Raw genomic sequence first — 21192 nt, 5'->3', positions numbered from 1 at the left:
TTAGAAAAGCAAAGGAGCTTTACAACTGTCGCCTCTGTGAAGACAGACTTTGGAACAGAGGTCACGCTACCTCAGAGACACCAAAAAAAGCAAACTATAAATATATAATGCACTTAATTTATTATACATAAGTTATCCTATTACATATATTTATCATCAGCTTGTTTCTCCCCATCCAGACTAGGCAAGCAGCAATACACGCTGGAACTCAAACCATTACAAAATGTACTGCATCGCCCACTCGCTACAGAAACACTGCCTCTGTCCTAAGGATGACCACGTGCCACCAAAATAAAGGACAGTCTCAGCATCCCCGCTGAAGGAGCAAGAAAAGAAGAGTTCAATTCTGTAGCAATGACTCTTTGAATTGCAAGGGAAGAGAAGAAAAAAGGGGGGGAGGAAGAGAGGACTTATAATGAGGTCTCCTCCACAACCAATTCTTGTCACAACTTGATCATGACCAAATCTGAAGATACCACCAGAAATCACAAGGTTAGAAATTACATTGCACACTAAAATTAGGTAACCTGGTTGCAGTGCAAGAGTGACAAGACAACAAAAGATTTAATGAAATGTGAAGTTTGGGAAAAAAGGGGGGAAAAAAGCCTTTCAAATACACTCGCTTTAAAAAAAAGAGCATAAAGGAAGAAAGAACCACAGTCATAATACCCCAGCTCTCATCTTTTCAGTTTTGTCCAAGTATTATTATCCTACACAGCTGAGCACAGATTTTAATCCTGATACACTGCTGGGAATGCTGAACAGAAGAGGCATGTGAAGAGAGTAGCTAGCCAGGCTGGAAACTGGACAACCACCATGCAGGGTTCCCTAAAGGTATTCTGCTCTGCTCCAGCTGCCCCACCCAAACGTCCTCACAAAGGTTCAGACAGTGAAGTACATAAACCATTTCAAAATCTTAATATATAACAAACCCTCTGCAACCTCTTTGTTACCTGTTTGTTTGAACACAAACTCGGTGCAATGTATCTGAAGCTTGTTTGTCTTCTCTGCTATTAAGACAAACACACAGGATAAAATTTCACACATTCACAGGTGAGAGCCCACCAGAGCTGAACTGTAACCAGCACAACAGAACTATTCATCTCACTGTAATCAGGATATGGTCCTAGATTCAGCTGCAAAATATTACCCATTTCTTCTCCTGAACGACTCCACCCATATGTGGCAAACAAGACAGGTTGTCAGCAACACAATCACCTTCTAAGCTATGATTTTTAAGACTTCTGAACAGATCAGCTCCACCAAAACCAAAACGCCCAGCAGAAGCCGCAGTAACAAATCCATCAGCTTTTAGGCTACCAGATTACACAGAATTCATCTGAATTGACCCAGCCTCCACAAATCCCAACAGCTGGCTACAAAACTGGCACAAAACCACAAAGCCAAATCTGAATTTACTAAAGCCTTGAAACAGTCAGTTACTCCTCTCAAACAAAGGTTTTGCAGGTCAAATTTGTAACTTGCAGAAGACAACAGTCAGCAAAAGATTCAAAAATTATGTGTCCAATTTTACTAACTTTCCAGGGAGTGAAATTCTTGCACACTCTGTCTGAATGCAGTTCTTACATGAGACATACAGCCTCTCCACTGAATAACTGACACATCCTTCTCTTTAATAACTGCCTGCCAAGAAACAAATCTCCCTCTTTCTGAGCCCTTCATAGACTTCATATTCCCTCAATTCTCTGTCTCCTCAGATGTGTTGGATAAAGTGGTTTTTCTTTAGTTCCTGAGTAACAGTCCTCATATCTGAAATGATTAATAAATACATAACTGGGTCTACAAGGTAAGGAAAAAGTTAAAAGGCTTACCATCCTTCATTCTCACAGAGCCAAATACTGAACTGCCCTGCAAGATGTCATTTCACACTCATCCCAATGGCTACCAGATTTTTGTTCTGTGTGCTAGCTAACATGGCAGCAAAAAATAATCTGGTGTTACAGAATTTCAGGATAACTCAAAGGCATTCTCCTACCAACCTCACTTCCTCAGAGCTGCAGTTGGTTTTTTTGGAGGGTGGTGAGGGGGAGAAGAAAACAAAACCACCAAACCCCAAAATTTTATCCAAACTGAAAAAAACCACCTCAGAGTTGGCAGGTTTTCCTCACTTTCTAAGGAGCCTTAGAAAAGGGCAGCACTGCTGAGCTATAAACTTTTGACCAGAGATCAAAAGGTTGAGTTTTTGAAAAGGAAAAAGCCACGACAAGAAACGTTCATACCCAGAAAGCAGGGGTGGGCTCACAGAACTTCCTCATGTCTATTCCAAATGCATGGAACGTTTCTCCAGTCTCACCTGCTTTTGCAAACAGGCTGATATGTACATTAGAAAAGCCTCACTGCTTGCACGGGTCTCATACTATCAGCCACATGTGACAAACGTTAAATTAAGTCTTTTAATGAGCTGTTAGAAGCTCCTCCAATGTTACAAGCAGCGCACATGGCAAGAGCCCAGGCTGACTAAGACCGAGCATTTAAAAAGAACCATTTGCCAAACTCAGATGTTTTGACACGTTGTCCATGTCAGAATTTGCAAGCACTAGAAATCACCAGGAGCTCCTCCTAGTCAGCTTCTTTGAATGTATTCACGAAACACTCTACTTGATTGATCTCTCTAAAATAATACTGCAAATTTCCACTCCGAGCCTTTCAAAACATTGAGATATTTGTTTCAGTACTGTAAGGTTGTCAAGACAAGGAAAGGATCCCTATGGTGCTAGACAATATATAAAGTACAGACAAGGCAGGTAAAAAAAAAATATATATATTCTAAATACCTTCAAATCTATGTAACAAAGAACACACAGAGCAATTTACTAGCAATAAGCAGTAAAAAAAATTATATATATATAGAAAAGAAATAGACTAGCAAGACAGCTGAATTTATTACAATATAAGCCAGCAAACTCGCTTTTTCTTTTGTGTTCTGGGGGTTTTGTTACGCTGGCAGATTACACAGAAGACAGAAAAACTTCAAACCTAAATGCTAATCCAGCTCAATAACTTATTCCAAAATCACATCCTGACTATTCTATCCCTGAAGACGCTCAGGAACACACCCCTGGAAAAAAAAAGCACATTGTGTAGGTTTTGGTATAATCTGTTTCTTTTTGTTTTGTTTCAAACAGGCAGCAGTGATTAGGTAGGGTTCTATTCCCATAATGTTACTTTTTTCACCCTTTTGGGCCTGACAGCAGTAACAAATTCTGTAAAAAGCTTAAAATGTAGCCAGATCCAGGAACTGGCGAGTAAAAGGGCTGCATTTAAGCAGCAGCGTTTGACTGCAGGGCTTTTATTGGGTTGTTTTTTTTACCAAATCTGGAAGAAGCACCCTAACGTTTGATTGCTCACATTAAAGCAACTTCTTGGTAGCAAGAAACATTTACACCCAAATGTTTAACTCCCTAAGGAGCGTCCAAGAACAATGGGAATTCACAGAGAGTTTCCTCAGAAGATACATTTAGCCACAGGCTAGAGTGTAAAGTCCGTAAGCTAGTGTTCTTAATGCCAGTAGTGCCTACATATTCACAAATGACTTAGTGACTACGCTTCTTTAACTTCGGGAACCAACTTTGCGGGCAAGGAGCTGCTAGGCTAATGCTGTCAGCGTGCCAAGTCTCATCGCAGTGGGGGATAAGGCTGGTCCACCGTGGGAGGAGGGAACAGGCTCGGCAGACAACTCCGCTGGAAGAGCCAAGAAATCCCTGCAGGCTGTCAGGCCGCCTCGAAGGTCCTACCGACACAAGTGCAGCCTGGGAAATGAACGCACCGCTTGACAGCTCCCGCCGAGAGGCTCTAGCAACTTCTGCACTGCAACACGCCCGGCTCTGCCGCCCCGACGAGGAAGTTCCCGCGCCCCTTTATCAGCGCTGGTCCCAGAAGGTTCCTGAAGCCTGACGTGACAGCCTCCCTACCCTACGAATCTCCTCCTCCAAAACGGGGAGCCCGGGCCGGGCCACAAGCCCACCACCGCCCCCGCGGCTGAGCGGCGACCCCCGCCCCGGCCCGCGCAAGCCCCGCACGCCGCGCATGCGCCCCGCGGTCCCTCACCGTTGCCGGGTGACTCGCCCTCCCCGCCGTCCTCAGCACCAGCAGCAGGTTCCTCCGCCTCTTCCTACCCCGGGGGCCGGCGCGGGCCTCTCCTGGCCTCTTGGCTCTCCTTGCGGGCCTCCTCCTTCGGCCTCCGCCGCCCCCGCCGCCTGCCGCCGCTCTGCCGCTCCGGGCGCTGTCCGTCCGTCCGCCTGTCCGTCCCCTGAGCCGCTCACGTCGCTCGAGCGCGCCTCCGCGAGCGGGGGGTCCCCAACGGTAGCGGCGGCAACGGGCGGAAGTGACGCGCTGACTGACAGGTGCAGCGCGCGCGCCCCTCTCCCTCGGGGTCACGTGCTGCGGGGCGGGGAGGGGTCGCGGGTGGCCGCGGGGCGGAGCGGAGGGGAGCCGCTTCCCGCGCTCGGCGGCGGGTCCCCTCGGGGTGACGATCGGACAGCGCTGCGGCGACCCTCAGGCTCCGCGCCGGGGAAGCTGCCCGAGGAAAAGGGGCTGGCGGCCGGGGGCAGGCTGGAGGGCTGGCGCGGCCTTGTCCCGGGCCACTCAGCCACCGCCGCACCGCACCCGGGAACGACGGCGTTGGAGTGTTTTCTGTTGTTAACCTTACCGTGACTCAGCCGGCCGCCCGCCTCGGCCTGGGCGGGCTCAGACCTGCCCAGAGAGTGACCGTGGCCGTTAGTGTCACCGTGCGGGCTCCTGCCCTAGCCCGGCCTCGAGTTTCTCGTAGCCACATGAAAACCTTCCCTGTACATTTTCTGAATTAAAAGCGTCGAGAGCCATCACTCCCAAACACCTCCCAGGCGTAAGCCTGCCAGAAGTAACAAAGTGCCCTTTGACAACAAGCTAATGCATTTGGAAATACAGAATTTAGCACCCTGGAACTGAAGTTAGCAGAAGTTGGTGAGGAGATGCGAGCTGACACCAGAAGTGTTAAAAGCTCTGCCTGACAGTCTGCGGTTCCCACATGCCACGTTCAAACTACAACAGCTTTTTCTGTCATGCAGTGCCAGCAGCCATAGGTGGTGGGTTTAATAAAAGCATTTAAGGAAATTTGAATTTAGTTAGTAACAAAAAAAATATATATATATAAAACCACCACACAAACCCCAAAGCTCTCAGGAAAAAGCTTTTCTTCCTCGTGAAAAACTGACAATATCTGAAAGGGGGAAAGAAAATACAGGAGTAGAATGGGATTAATTGAAACTTTTGTGTTGACAATAGCTGGGAGGGTTTTGTTTCAGGTTTTTCTACGTGGAATCAATTTTATCTTGAGATAGGTTTGCTCATTAAGAGGATTTTACATGTAAGAGTCCTGAGAAGAGTCACAGGATCACAGGATGCCAGGGGTTGGAAGGGACCCAAAGAGACAGAATATAAAGACTAGACTAGACTAAACCAAGTTGGAAAAGACCTTGGAGATCATTAAGTCCAACCTATCACCCAACACCATCTACTCAACTAAACCATGGCACTAAGTGCCATGAATAGACTAGACTAGACTAGAGTAGAATAAACCAAGTTGGAAAAGACCTTCGAGATCATCAAGTCCAACCTATCACCCAACACCATCTCATCAACTAAACCATGGCACTAGGGACACAGTCTCAAGCTGCACCAGGGGAGGTTTAGACTCAAAGTGAAGAGAAAGTTCTTCACTGAGCGAGTCATTCGTCATTGGAATGTGCTGCCCAGGGAGGTGGTGGAGTCACCGTCCCTGGAGGTGTTCAAGAGGAGATTGGATGCGGCACCTGGTGCCATGGTCTAGTCGTGAGGTCTGTGGAGACAGGTTGGACTTGATGATCCTTGGGGTCTCTTCCAACCTTGGTTATACTGTGATACTAAGTGCCTCATCCAGCCTCTTCTTAAACACCTCCAGTGATGGTGACTCCACCACCTCCCTGGGCAGCACATTCCAATGGCCAATCTCTCTGGGAAGAATTTCTTCTTAACATCCAGCCTAAACCTCCCCTGGCACAGCTTGAGACTGTGTCTTCGTGTTCTGGTGCTGGTGCCTGCGAGAAGAGACCAACCCCCAGCTGGCTACAACCTCCCTTGAGGTAGTTGTAGACAGCAAGAAGGTCTCCCCCGAGCCTCCTCTTCTCCAGGCTAAGCAACCCCAGCTCCCTCAGCCTCTCCTCACAGGGTTTGTGCTCCAAACCCCTCACCAGATCATCGAGTCCAACCCCCCTGCCAGAGCAGGACCATACAATCTAGCTCAGTCACAATCCCACAGTAAATTAGCCTGGTTTTAATCTGATCTAAACCCATATTTTCCTGCTAGGAGACTTGGTAGCATTAGGAGCTGCCAGATCAAAACAATAAAATGTGTAGGGTCAGGAGAAATCACCTCTCAAGAGGTCTCTATATGCTGTCAATCTGCTTCCACAGCAGATTTCTCCACTTGAGCAGCTAATAAAATTTCCTTGCACGGGGATGAGGTTTCCGAATTTGTATTTTGTATACATAGCTGTGTTCTTTCTGATTCATTTAGCCTCATCAACAACAATAAAGATACTGAATCAGAACAAGCTGGCAATTTTGTTGATGAAACATGGGAGAGAGCGGACTCCAGCTGGCTCTTCAGCAGCCACGTTGGACAGTTGACAGGAATAAAACGGCACGAAACCTGACACAGAAAACACAGGCAGTGAGAGGGGACAGATAGTAGAGGCAGGTAGGCAGGCACTGCATGGCACCTGCTGTGCTGGTTTGGAGTCCAAGACAGTGCCTACCCTCCTCTGAACTGGCTCCAAATGCGCCATTTCTTGCCAGCTTATCCTACCTCCTTTCAAACACTTCCAACGTTCCTTGCAGGGGGCAGACATATGCGGTCCCAGGCTGCCATTTGAGTCTCTTCTGCTCACTTTGTCTTCTTGTTGCTTTTTTCTGAAAGGTTGAGGAGAGCCCTGGTGCTTTAACCACTTGTTCTGAGGTAGTAAACATAAAGGGAAGGGAGGCAACACCTCAATGAGCAGCTGAGTGGTTACATCCCCACAATACAGCTATTGAAGGCATCTGCTTCTCAGGTCACTGCTAAATGATGGAGCAGTGTGTGGCTGTCCCTGCCCATTTCCCACTCTCAGGGCACAGCTCAGATTTTATGGTGGCAGTTTGTTATTCTCCCCTCTTGATGCCACATAGCTTGGACACCAACAGTCTGGACAGGGTGGTGTGGAGCTCCCACAGGCTCATTTACCCCCTTGGTACCCTCTGGTGCATGCAGAGTGGCCCTTGTGCGAGCAGAGTTTGTGCAGGTGCATGGCTGCAGTCCCACCACATGGCACAGGACTGTCACCCACATGTCATATGACAATGCACTGCCTTGCACAGTGGTGAGGCCCCGGTGTGAGGCTGCTCACAAGGAGCAGGACCCATTCCCCAGCTGCTGCACGGCTCCAGGAGCTTGGCAGATGTGTCTGCTCAATGTCTGGCTCTTAGGACCTGAGAGCCAGAGTGCCATGGCATCCCTGTCTCATCAGTAAATCCATGTCCAGAGCCATTCTGCAAAGGGGGAGCCTTTTCTATATCTCAGTGTGTTATCTTACAAGTTCAGCTAAGTTGCTCAGCCTAAAAGTTTTGCAGGGATTCTGCTGCTAAGTGCTCACCAATTAATTCAGTGGATCTAAAATGACTCCTGGTATAATTCCTGTTTTCAGGAAGAGGTACTCATGAGCACCAGTCATTGTTACCAGTAGATGTCATGAAGAACTGGAGCTTTGTGGGTCCCCAATGACAGTCCTCACCTAGCATGACTTTAAAATAAATATTCTCTGAACAGTTTAGTTGCCAATTAAGGCTAGTTCCAGCAACAGCCCTGCATTACTCCTCATGGGAAACTGAAGCAAATGAAAGAATAGCCCTGCCCCAACTGTGCTCACTGTTGTACAAGGCTTAGTACAAACTGAGCTAGACTACTGCAGAACACAACTCAATTTTGCAATGCCATCCAGCCCTTTGAAGGTTGATAGCCTGCTATGCAATTCTCTACCTCCATACTGGGTCATTATCTCATTAGAAGGAAATGGAATCTGATACCTACCAAAGGAAGACACTGATGCAATACCTGTATAATATACATCAACAGCTTTCACTTGGGGGGGGGAGAATTATCTGTGTGCCAGCAAAGTATTTGCTTTTGGTATTAAGTGTCCATCCACAAACAAATAGTTTGATGTGTTCTCCTGGACGTGGAAGTGCCCAGGTTTTTGTCTTAAATGGATCCTGTTGATATCTTGCAAAAATATTGAGCAACTTGAGCCTTTTCAACACCAAAGAATTAGCAAACAGCATCACTTGCCAGCTGGTTGCTCTGCAAAACGCTTTCCTTTCCTTCATATTTCATCCAGAAACAGGCACGTCCCCTCTCTACTTTCTTCCTCTTTTCTAACATGATAACATGTTCTAACAAACCTTCTCTGCCAGGCTGCCCAGCACAACACACTTGGCCACCCTGCACATCCAGAGCTAACCACAGAGGCTCTTGAATCAGCATGTGCCCAGTTCTTCTGGCTCACGGTGTCCAAAAGGGCAGCTAACAATCAAAGTCCATTTGAAAAAGCTTTTCCCTGTGTGGGCAAGTGAAGCTTCACACCAATCAAGCAAACAGGTGAAAGAATCCATTTTACAGCAGCAGAAACTCCAGCACAGAGAATACCATGCAGCTTGTCAAGGACTGTCTGCTAATACTAGACCCATCCCTGGAGATATTCGAGGTGAGGCTTGACAGGGCTCTGGGCAAGCTGATCTAGTTGAGGATGCCCCTGATGACTGCAGAGGGGATTGATGACCTTTGGAGGTCTCTTCCAGCCCAGCCCTTTCTATGATTTTTTTCAACTTAATTCAATATCAAAGGCAAGGGTCTATGTAAATGTCAGGCATTTGTACTCATTTTTCAACCAGAGTTCTGTGATTAAAATAAACATTTACAGCATACATTTGTATTTTTTCCTGCCTTTGAATACTGATCTGAATCTTAGTTTCAGAAGCTCTTTCTTTAAAGTAGAAATCTAGCAATATGGGGCAAATGTGGCTCTTAAGGCTTGTTCACATTTTAATTGCACGGTTGCAGACTTAACTGGAGATAATTCTTCCCTTCTTGAAATTCAAGACATTGAAAGGTTAATTCAGTCTTCTCAGTTCCATTTCCTTCCTTCTGTTCTCCTTCCCACACTCCTCCCCCCCCATCTGTAGACAGCTGAGTTATTTGAATTTTATGCAAGCTAGTGTTCATCCAAAGGGAAAAATCCCTGAATGTATGCATCAGACAAGAGAAATTTACAACGTTGCACACTTCAGGTTTTCACTTCCTAGTTTCTATTCTCTGCATTCACCAGTCTGGGCTGTGGAGTGACATGAACTCCTGCCCTACAGCTAATCTTCACTTAAAAGTTGATTTGAATTAAAGCCTGAATGTCCCCATCCCTTTTGTATTCCTGTTCTTTGTGCTCACAAGGATCTATGCTCGAGCTGACCTGCTGCTTTTACTTTGAGCTGGGGAAAGGCTTCCGTTCACCTTCGCACAATTTATCTGCTGCCAACACAATCGCTCTCTGCTGCTCCCATGTTACCTCATGGTGTGGTTGCTCACACTCAAAGGACACTAACTCCAGAGGAGACAGTTTGAGTGTGCAGAGCTCATGTTAACCCCATTCTGAAGACACAGCCTTGATAAAAGTGCAGCTGATTTCTGTACATATATTTGCAAGGAAACAAAAAGCCATGAAATGTTCCACTTTGGTCAGGTTGTGAAGAGAGCTGTTCACTTCAGGCACTGTGAGAGGGAAAATACTCTCCTTTTTCTTTTTTTTTTACATTTTGGAGAAGAAAACCAGCATTTAACATAACATACTGGAAGCTTTTCTTTGTACAGGAAGAAGCTAACAGATGTGGAACTTACTGATTACCATTTTCTTACACAATTGTCACCCTTGCACACAGTGCAAGTGTTTGGCTTACTCTGTATAACCAGCTTATAAAAGTGGAAAAGAGGATGTGTGAATCCCTTCAGGCAGAAATACAAGGGTTTAGTCTGGAAATTACCCAGAGATCACCTAGAAAAGAACCTTAGCTGCCTAGTTTGCTCCTCTGCTTTAGCAGCCTTGTTTCCTTAAGCTGCTGAAACACTTCAGGTTTTCTCTTGCCTTTCCACCAAAATAATCAAACCTAATTAAGCTGCCAGGAACTCCCAGGCTGTTGAAAGGGAAATGATTTGGCAACACAAAGAGGAGTGCTGGTTAGGTACTCATGAGAGCTACCTCCACAACCTAGCATCCCAAAAGTCAAGGATACCACAAGTGCCTATCTACCCCAGCACAACACGGACTGTAGTGACAGACCCACCTTTCTGCTTTTTCCTCTGTAGTTATTATCAAGGTAGTAGATCTCTAGATTTTAATATCTCCTCTTGGTTATCTATTTGCTGCACACTGAGTGCCACAATATAATCTTCATAAGGAATGGTGATTTTCCTTTTGTTTAAAGCAAAGAGAGTGAGAAATCCAGCAGTGGATGGTTTCATTCCAGAGCAGCCAGCTGCACTAGGAGCTGTGTTTCAGCACACACCCAGTGCTCACTCATCACTTTTCTGCCTTACTCTTTCCCTTGGAGCTGCTGCTTGCAAGAGATGCTTCCATCCACAGACAGAAAGGAGAGGCATAAAAATGATTGTTAGTAAAGACTGGGAGTCTTGTTGAAGTTGTGTTTCTAGACCAGTATTCATCACAAACTGTCATGTGCTCTACAGCACATTAACTAATGTGACTGGCACATCACATGCTCCTTTCCCCACTCTGTCTTGGGAAGGGAAGTTTGTGCATGGGCATTGTGTGTTCATTTTTATTTGCTTTAACAATGCACATGTGTGTCACCACATTTGCTAGAGAAGGCCAGGACAAAGCCACATATTTTATGCTGGAAGACACAATTTTGGGTCAGTTCTCTAGAAAGTTCTGTTGCAAGCATCTCCATCTGGTGAAACTTTTAACACTATACCCCCATACTGAGCTTTGTAAGACAAAGAGGGAGAGAGGAAATCACCACTCCCACTAGCTTATGTTTTCTCTTGTTGCTCTTTGCTGCAGTGGGACTCCTGGTATAAACTGCCTGAACTCCAGAGATGATTGGGAATCGTGGCACTAGGAGAAACAGCCCAAGCAGAAGGACTGCCTACAGCTGGCTTCTCCTCTCCCTTCATCCTCCAGATGCACCTACCCTTGAGGTTCAACCATCTTGGTAAGGAAAATGAAACACCTTAGGTAATGCTAAAACATACAGTAGAAGATGAGTGTCGAGTAGTTCCACACTAGCAGAGCAGCAGTACAGCAGACCCTGTGCCAAAGGGAGATCATTGCCTTCCTTACACCCCCAGGATTCATTGTCTCCTAGCCTGGGAACCTGTCTCCGTTCCCAAACATGGATATTTTTTTTGGCAGCAAGACAGAACAAAAGGCACAAAGAGAACTAAGAAAATCCTTTCAGTGAAGCTGTAGTCTTTTTTTTTCTCTCTTTCTCTCTTTTTCTTTTTTTCTGTTCCTCTAAGGATGGGAAACCTTCTAAGGATGGCTTTCAACACACCCAGTCCTGCTACCTTTCTGGAAGGAGCTCACTGCTCATTGGGACCTAAAGGAATTAGGGTGCTTGCAGATTCCAGCCCAGCTTCTGACCTTGAAAAATTAATCTCCTACCTTTAGCACCACAACATTTTGAAAATGAAATCACTGTTATATTTGAGTGGGTGTGTTATTTCGAGACAGCACTAATGTGATTATAAAATCAGTTGTGTCAGCTTATTGGCTCAGCTACAGACACTGATCTGCTCAAGCGTCTGTTCCTCGAACCGGCTGCTCGCCTTAGGGTGCTTTGTCCCTCCTGGGCTCCATATAGAAATAGGTGTGAGAAAGAGAGAGGGAGAGGGAAAGAAATCACTGCTTCTTGGAGCTGCCCACTTTGTCTCCATGAAAGTTTGCATTTCCAGAACCCCACTTGTGCCAGACATGAGCACAGCCTCTCCCCAGCCCATGAAAGGCTATAGCTCTGTTATATATATATGTATACATATGTACATGCCCCTGCAGCCCCACACAGGCTGGCCTTGCTGCTCCCAAGTGACAACAGAGAAGGAAAAAAAGCTAAGTGGCAGGAGGCTTCAGACCTCCCAGCCTCACTCTTCAGACTCTCCTCCAAATTTTCCTTTGCACTTGAGCTCCCTTTAAACCTTTCCTCTCACCTATTGCTGCATCCTGGTAGCAAGTATTTGTTTTCCCCTGTTTCTCTGTGGGTGTCTGACAGACACTTGGTAGTGTGCGCTGCCAGGCATGGTTTAATGCTGTCTGTGGTGGGTGACTCACTGGTATCAGAGGTGTCAGTCCTGGCAGGTTTGACTCAGCCCTTCATCCTTTGGCAGCAGATTGAAATAAAATGCAAATTTCCATTGTATCCAAGGCAGCTTTCCAGACGTGGCCATACCAAGGCTTTAGTCGTGTACCGTGCTGTAGTCATATAGGGTCTGTAAAGATCCTCTACTTGGCTTGTTGGGTTTCCTCACTTCTCTGTGCTGGATCATCTAAAGTACTTCTGTGCACCTCAAAGACCACTGTGGTGTTTCATTGCTGCCAGTCATCCCAAGGCAAGGTAGCTGCCACATTCCCCTTCCTGAAGGTGCTGACTGAAATCCTGCTGTCAAAAACCTGTCAGCTAACTGCTTTGCTGCTTTTTGCAAGCACATCTCAGCTCCCAGTGAAGGCAGAAGGCACCCAAGTACAGTGCTGCCTGCCCATCTTTCCCTCCTGCGACCAGCCTCAACACACAGTGCAATGCCCTCAGGCCAGACTCTCCATATGGAAACTACACACAGCTGTCTGTCCTGCACAGAGTGTGTAAACATGAGGTTTGACTCCAGCCTGAGCTGTGCTCGACCACAGAACCAAACTTACAAGCTACAGAAACCTGGTGGGCACTTTGTGCAATGGGCAAGATGTTCGTTATGGAGATGGGTATCTGCTGACTGCAGCTGAGGGTGGAACATGTAATTTCTCATCATTATGTCCTGTGGACAAACACTATTGCACCTTCCTCAAAAATCCAACCCAATATCAATTAAAACCCTGGCCATCTTCAGCCCCCCAAAACCCAAACAATGTTTCCCAGACTGGGTTTAATACTAGGTCTGACAAGAAATCAGGCAATTAAAATGATGGTGGTGAAAAAACCCCAACAAACCAAGCATGCCTACCCTGCCTTAGCATGTTTAGAAAAGCCTGAGCTGTGCTCTGGATGCTAGGGGCTGAGCCTGGGACTGTGCAGAGCAAGCCAGAAGCAAGATTCTTCTGCTACACTGTCCTGAACACTTTGTTTGCTCTCTGCAGCTGAAAGAATTTGTGCCAGCCTGAAAGTTTAAGAGGTTTTGCCCTTGTGATCTCTTCTCATCATAGGAATGATTAATTGCTACTTGTAAAAATGGACAAATATTAATAAAACTGAAACTCACAAACTGCCTGAACTCCTGAATCACCCACATTGTATTTTCAGGTCTTTTCTGATCTTCTAAACCTGATATCCAGCCTAGCAAGAAGAGGTTAATGCTCTCTAAACAGACACTAAGACTGCTCAGTGCCAAATGTCAGCTGTGGCTTACACCAAATATTCGCCCAGCAGTCGCCTTCCTGCTTACTCCCAGGGGATTTTGGTCAAGAACACAGCTTTCTATTTTTGACAGTTGGTTGGAGTAAGGGGCTGGAAGCAAGGGAACCAAGCCTCGATGCTACACACACACACACACAGACACAGATCTTGCATGGACAGCCGGAGCAGATGCAGAGGTAACCGAGCCAGCCAGCACAAGTCAGCTGAGCTCTCAGCAGAACAAAAATGCAGCTACACTGCTGCCAGGATGATCTTGGATCCAGAAGCAGCACAGCCAGGTTTGCACAGGGCTGAGCTCAGTGGGACCCAGACCATCTCTCTGGAGCTCCAGCTGAGCAGCATTATGCATATTTGTCCACCACAACAGTAGTCCTTTCTTTACCTCAAATACTGCAGACACAGCCACAGAGGAAACCTGCTCTCAGACTGGGGCTTGCCAGGGCACACAGCAACCCCTGCACCCTCTGAAGATGTGGAAAACAGGCTAGAGAGAGGAAAGCATCACTGGGAGCCACTCTTTATGAATGTTGATAAGAAAAATAGTATTTTTTCCCCCTGCATGTCATCAAATCATTTAGGTTGGAAAAGACCTTTGAGATCATCAAGTCCAATCACAAACCTGTTCATTATGTTAATTTAAACAAACATTAGAAGAAGGGGTCACTCAAACACATTAAAACCATTTCCTCCACATGCACTTATCAGAGTCAAACCCACTCTACCTAAACCTGTTATGCCAGCAGAAGGATCCACAGCAACTTCTTCACCTCTCAACCAACTGTGAGACATCTCTGTCTCCCTGAGCTCATTGACCAGGCTCCCTTCATAGGCAGTAGAGAAATGGGGATACTCCATAGGCACAGTTAATTTTATCCCAGGTTAATTGCCTCCCTATTGATGATCAAGGAGCCTAGACAAGTCATTCAGATATGGACATCCAAAGTCACACATAAGAAAGTCCACATCAGCACCGTGGAGCATGCACAGAGCCCTTCCCTCCCCAGCCTGAGGGCCTTGGAAAAGGACTCTCAAATATTTTTGTGCTGCAAAGCAGGCAGTGTAGCTGGAGCTGTGTCACAGCCACAGGGATGTCCACAGCCCCTGGGAGCAGTGGCCTTAGGAGGTAGGTACAGGTAGTATTCACACACTGCTGTCTTGTCTCCATTCAGTTTCTCCTCTAATACAAACTGTGTCTTGCAAATAACTGCAAGGATTGTTGGCCATTATCATAGAATCCCTGGGGTTGGAAGGGACCTTTAGATCATTGGAGCCCAACTGTCAACCCAGCACTTCCAAGTCTGCCACTAAACCATGTCCCTCAGCACCACATCTACACCTCTTTCAACTGCTCCAGGGATGGGGACTCCACCACTGCCCTTTTAAAGGTTTCTCTGCAAGTACATCACTCAGCACCTACGATGCATTCTCCCTTCACTGCAGCTTAAAAAGCTCCCTGTGAGCAAGCCCAGCATGGTCCACACCATGGGAAGGGTGAAGTACAGGGAAAAGGCAGCTGAGCAGGATGGGCCAATGCAGCTTCTTGCAGAGTGGAGGCAGGAAGGCTGGCTGTGGACAGCTGCCTGGTCTGGCTTGCAGAGCCACAAGCTGCTGGCCTGAGAGAGGCACCAGCAAGTGGGTTGGTAGCTACCAAACCAGGAGCAAATGAAAGGTTTATTGTACTTCCTTTCAGGATATATTCCTGGCCACCAGTATGGTTCCTTGACCACGCTTGTGTCAGGATTTGATCCTTGCTAGTGGCAATTGCACCATGGGTGTGCTTGGAGCCCTCCTGAGCCCCACACGTGGGCTTCTGCCAGCCTGGGCGGGTGGCAGACAACCCACAGCTGCTTTGCTGAATTCACCTGAAAACTCCCCAGACTGCAGCACCAGCCCTTAAATGAAGTCCAGAGCCCACCTGAACCCCAAACCTCAGCCCTGTAAAAGCAGGGCAGGGAGGGACACTTAAATATTACTATCTTGGTAGATGAAAGGAAAAAGAAAAGCCCCCCTGAGCTGTCTTTTGGCAGGTCTCTGGGTCACTTTTCCCATTTCCCTGCCTTGGGCACTTTCTGCAGGAGCAATCTGTCCTTTCCTTAAAGGCTGAGCAATCCCAGCGCTGAACTAATCAATATTAATAGCAATGGGCTCGGGTAGGGAAGTGGGGGAGGAGAGGAGAGGAGCTGAGAGGAGGGATTACCCTGACCTTTTTCAACTCACACTGCCTCAGACGGCCACCAAGCAGCTGAGGAGAGAGCAGCCAGACGGTAATGCCATGTGCTTTTTGTAGCTTTTCTCTTGCATTTGGTTTTTTTAGCTCCTGTGACTGTTTACTTCTGTTGTCTCAGTGCAGATACAAATGAAATCTGATTGTCTTCAGGAAGGGGGTGTGTGTGTGTGAATCTTTATACATATATATATAAATATACATATATATATCATTATCTCAGCCACCTCCGTGCCAAGCCTCTCCTTGCTGGGAAACTCTCCCTGAAATCAGGGGCATAACAGCCCAGGCTGGATTTTTTTAACTTGAATTCCTATTAAAACCAGGAATTGGAGTAGGGAAGTCTGGAGGGGTGAAGGGTTGAATTCCCCTGTGCTTCGTGGATTTCTCTTCTGAGAGAGAACAATCAAAGCCACTGAGCCTGCAACGGGGATATTGAGTGCGAGAGCAAACAAAGGGCTGGGTGAACGGGTCCTCTATTGTTAAGCACAAGTGTCCACAGCAGCTCATCCAGATCCGGGGGTATGTATGCACCCAGGACAGGGTGGCTCAGAATTACAGGCAAAGCCTGTTAATTGAAACAAAATCATAACTGAAAGCTCTTTGTTTGCATTGGATTTGGAGTTCATTGCAGTTTATTTTGGGTGAGCAGCGTTCCTTAAAACAGAGATTTGTGCCAGGAGGCACCGTGGACCCTTGGCAGTCAAAGCGCTGTGTTTAGTGAGATGTTCTTCCTTCCATGTGCAGAAGAGGATTTTTGAGACATTCTGCTGGGGGTGGGGAGGAAGTATTTTTTAAAAACCCAGCTAAAATTCCATTTCTGCCTTTCCTCTCCAGCTCTGAAAGAGCCAAACCTCAGGGAGAGGTCCCAGGCTGAGGTGTGGATCTGTGAGTTTTCTTGGGGAAACGCTGGGCTGTGTTTTCTTTCTGTTTGTTAATGCTATCTTTCATGGGTTGGTTTTGCTTTGGGTTTTTTTTTTCCCTCCTTCTAGCAGAAAATGTTTTGCAGATGGCTGGCATCAGAGCAGCAGCTAAGAGAGCCAGGGCTGTGTTTCTCCTTTCTTTGTCAGGACCCATCATGTCCGACAAACCGGATTTCGCCGAAATCGAAACGTTCGACAAGACCAAGCTGAAGAAGACAGAAACCAGAGAGAAAAATCCCTTGCCCACTAAAGAAAGTAAGTGGCTTGAGAGGCTGTTTGAACTGGGAGCAGCAAGGATGCAAGCTGTGTTGCAGTTCAGATGCAAAATGAATACTAATCATAGGATTACAGGCTCAAACTCATCCCCGACTTGAACTGGGGATAATACTAAGACTCGTACTCTGTGCTGGGCTTCCAAGGGTACGAGTAGTTACAACCCATGCTGTGCTTTTGCCTGGAAAGTCCTCTCTGATGGGATTGCTCTTGCTTCTGCTACAAACAAGACCAGTTTCACTGCTGGTTGCAGGTAACAGGATCACACTGTTTGTAATTCCCACCTTCCAGCCCTTTTGGAGGCAGAGGTGCCCAGGGGAAGCCTTCTGCATCCCTGGCAGAGCAGGCAGCAACCCCAGCAGGTGCCTGGGCTCTGGCTTTACTTTGTTATCAGACAGATGTGCTGCTGCCCCCCGCTGGTACCTGCTGCCAGCCCTGGCCAGGAGAGCTCCAGGCACCATTTCTGGGAGTAAAGCTGCAAGAGAAAGCCATCATCCTCCTCATCCAACAGGCAATCTGCCCTGGCAAGGCACCCTTGGTAGAATAATAGAATCAACCAGGTTGGAAAAGACCTCAGAGATCATCAAGTCCAACCTATTACCAATACCTAACACCTCCTGACAACTAAACCATGGCTCCAAGGGCCACGTCCAATCCTTTTTTGAACATCTAATCCTTTTTTGTACACACACTGTGCACAGACAGCCAGGAAAGGGTTGTGATTCACATTCAAGTTAGATGTAGAGATACCACACAATGCCATTTTCACCTGACACTGCGAGCTGTTTCCTTCAGAAGAGTCTCACTGTGGTTACTTTGGATGTGTCAGTGCTGACAGCCACAGAGGTGCAGTGTCCCTCAACATAAGAGACCTGGTTTTGCCCTGGTTTATCATCTGTACTGATGCTGAAGCTGTAAATGCAAGAGAAGGTTTGGTTTGCACATCATGAGCTGCACCCAACTAGCTATGCAGATGTGGAAATGAGTTAAGATTTCCAGGGTGGCCAAACAAAGCATCTGAGGCCTTCCCATCCCCAGCTCGAAAAATGACCACAGCAGTCTGTCCCCTGCAGAATAATTCCCTTGGTCAGTGATCAAAGTTTTGTCTCCTCTGTTTTTCTGGCAGCTATTGAACAGGAAAAGCAAAGTGAAAGCACAGCCTGAACATACAGCTGAAGATGTGACTGCTGCTTCTTCAAGGGGCTTTTGGCTTCCAAGTTGGGATGTTTGGCTTTGCTTTGTTTTGTTTCCCCCCACCCCGTGTTTGTTGCCCATTTATTTTAGCAAACATTTGCTTATTTAATGTTCCCTGGGGAAGAAGTTTGGTTTGTGTTTGCTGAACGAGATCCTAGGTGTGTGTGTTTTTAAAACTGTAGCTCCAAGTTCTGTGTCAGCCTCATTACTTGCCAAAAGAAAAACAATGCAGTTTGCATAAAACCTCTTGTCCTAAACCTCACAATAAACAGGTTTCTTCTGATCAGCTGTCTCTGAGCTTTGCAGAAGTAGGGCTTACACCACAACTCTTCCTAACGTCCTTCCCACCTTGTGTGTCTCACTGCAAATGGGAAGAGCTACCCCAGGCACCCTCAGATCCCCCTGACTGACTCCCCCTAAAGCCTCAGCACATGCACCTGGATCTTGGAGACTCCCAGAGCCCCAGACAGCACCAACCCCCCAGGACCTCCTGACAGCCTTCACAACAGCCTGGGGCCTTCACTCCCTTGCCCTGTCTCCCTCACAAGAGCATTTCAGAGGAGCAAGATTCGTGTGCTAGCAGCTGAGCTGTTAAACCCCCAGCTTGGCAGCCAGCATGAGCAAGATGGGAAGTTGCTGGCCTGCTTCAGTCCTGTCCAGCAGTAGATTAGAGGTCTCAGAGACAAGTACTTACACATCCCATAAAAAATGGATGGTAGGGCTGAGGAAATACTCACATTAGCATCCCAGATAAGAAAAGGGCAGCAGCACCTTCCCCATAGCTTTTTTCTCTCTTTAGGCTGCCAAGATCCAGTCACCCTTGGGATAGCTGCAGCACACCCAGCCCTTGGCCCATCTAACCTCCAGCAGTATAGGAAGGCAGGAAGGTGGGAGAAGGCAAGGAAATTTATTATTGCACTGATTTGGGGGGGATGAGAGAGGGACCTTCAGTGGCACAGGGGTGCAGGACACAAACCTTCAAAGCAAGCAAGGATTCCCTAAATCTTCATTCCTGCTGGTGCAATTAAACCCCCACTGGTGTGCAGAGGGCTCAACAAAAACAAACTGGTAGCAGCTCAGGGGCCTCTCAATTACATGGTATCACATTATCTCTGGAATTAATTTGCAATCATATTAGAAAAACAAGTGCTTACTCTGGGAAGATAAACTGCTGTCCCTGGAGCTTCACTCGGATCCTGCTTGCCTTGTGAAACAGGAATCATTCTCTGTGCTTCAGCAGGGTTACTCTGGGCTTATACCTGCGTAAGGTGAGGCAGAAACTGCTCTGCAGGCTTCAGGAAACAGAAATGAGTGGTTGGGGCAGAGTTTAGAGAGTCCTCATTTCCTTCAGGGTTGCTTGACACTTGACATTGAATGGGGGACACTCAGAACCACAGTGAAACAATAGCAGCCACAGAAAGGATGACTTTGGGTGGCAACAGGTAGCCAACAGATGTGACCAAGAGGCCAAGGGACAACACACCACATGCAGGACGAATTATTTCAGTCAGACCTTTGTTATGTCAGGGGTATCCAAAGAGCCAGGACTGCTGCCTCAGTCAGTACTCATCAGTTCAACATTGCTGCTATTGTCTTTTCATGACCAAGGTTTTTTTGCACCTTCTCCTCTGAGGAGCTCGTTTCACTGGGCACCTGACTCTGAGGGGGGGTTTAGGGCCTGCTGGATTAATTAAGACTCATTGAAAGGGTTGTAGAATGTGAAAGGTTAAGCAAGAAGGAAAACAGTGCTATTTTCTTAGTGACTCATGCCCTCTCCTCACCCCTGCACATTTCAGGGTCAAAGAGCCTTTGACATTATTTAATTATCTACTTCGATAACATTTCCTTCATGGAGAGAACACCCAGAGACAGCCCTCAGAGCAGCAACACCTACTGGAAACTCATACAGCTAAGACTGTTCAGCCAGTTGGACCAGAGGACCTTTGGAGGTCCCTTCCAATCCAGACCATTCTATGATTTCCCTTTGCTTGTCCCCAGGATGACTTTGAGCATCATATTGCACCCAGAGAGTAAGCCCATGAGCTGGACTTTCTCCTTGCTCTTGCTAGGAGCCAGCACTTTGCTCCACATGGTGATTTCCTGCCTTCCCTGCCCGTTCAGAACATCTGCCAGCTCAGAACATCTGCCAGCTCACTCAGCACAACATGCTGCAAATCATCAAAACACAACCAAGCTGGTGGCCAGCATCTGCCTCCCCCCCCCGCCGACCTCGAGTTCTCCCAAGAATTCAAGGTCTGGCTGTGTCCTCAAGCACTTTGCAGGAGGAAGGGAAGGAAGGTCTGGCCAGAGCAAGAAAACAACAGAATATATTCATCTCCCATGTTTACACAGATACAAAGGATTAGCAGTGTGGCTCTAAGGAGTGATGCAAGAGATAAGAGCACTGTCTACAGCTCTGGATTTGTCCAAGCACTTGGAGCTGCCCCTGGTGCCACTGCAGCCTTCATTCTGCCTCCAAGAAACCTCTTCCCAGTTTAGCTGCTTGCATGTAAAGCCTGACCCTGTGAACCTAAAGCCTCAGTGCTTTTATTCCTGCCTCACCTCACTGCAAAGGCCACAAAGACTGCAGAGACTTGAGCCAAGCTTCCCAGTCCTGGAAATGGCTGCAAAAACTACAGCAGAGTCACACAGCAGCTGCACAGCAGGAAAAGCTCAAGGTGAAAGGCCAGATCTTCCCACCCTTCACTCACACACCCCAGGAGGAATTAGGCTTTAGGGCAGGGTTTGGAGGCTCTTTCTTTCACCCTTAGCAGTCAGAGAGGCTTAAAGGTAAAGAGATGCAGTTACAGTACCCTGAGTTGAGAAGTGTCCTCTCTGCCCAGGAACTGCATTGGGAGATTACAATTTGTCAAGAGC

At 47.1% G+C, this 21192-nt stretch overlaps 2 protein-coding genes across 4 annotated transcripts in view; one reads left to right on the top strand and one right to left on the bottom strand.

Annotated features, from left to right (window-relative positions):
* FAM13B (family with sequence similarity 13 member B) overlaps positions 1-4349 on the bottom strand; it is a 49436-nt gene extending 45087 nt beyond the window's left edge. For 2 of the 3 annotated variants that reach the window (XM_054168663.1, XM_054168666.1), the window contains exon 1: positions 4069-4349. The gene's annotated coding sequence lies outside the window, so the exon portion shown is untranslated. The remainder of the gene's footprint in view (positions 1-4068) is intronic. The other variant, XM_054168665.1, reaches the window with a different exon arrangement.
* Positions 4350-15918: 11569 nt separating this feature from the next.
* On the top strand, positions 15919-18533 carry LOC104309771 (thymosin beta-12). Its single transcript, XM_009911132.2, has 3 exons — positions 15919-15965; positions 16996-17103; positions 18248-18533. Exons 2-3 carry the CDS (start codon positions 17004-17006, stop codon positions 18283-18285), a joined length of 138 nt encoding a protein of 45 aa, XP_009909434.1. The 5' UTR covers positions 15919-15965; positions 16996-17003; the 3' UTR covers positions 18286-18533.
* Positions 18534-21192: the final 2659 nt, after the last annotated feature.

Source organism: Dryobates pubescens, chromosome 16, assembly GCF_014839835.1.
Source record: "Dryobates pubescens isolate bDryPub1 chromosome 16, bDryPub1.pri, whole genome shotgun sequence".
Lineage (NCBI taxonomy): Eukaryota > Metazoa > Chordata > Aves > Piciformes > Picidae > Dryobates > Dryobates pubescens.
Note: the sequence above shows the minus strand (reverse complement) of the source record. Positions and strands in the feature narration are given on the sequence as shown.

What these genes read in the sequence shown, in the direction of transcription:
- LOC104309771 (XM_009911132.2), top strand. Translation starts at nt 17,004, where the DNA reads ATGTCCGACAAACCGGATTTCGCCGAAATCGAAACGTTCGACAAGACC. An exon ending in TCCCTTGCCCACTAAAGAAA is followed by an intron (nt 17,104 to 18,247) that starts GTAAGTGGCTTG and finishes TTTTTCTGGCAG; the next exon opens with CTATTGAACAGGAAAAGCAA.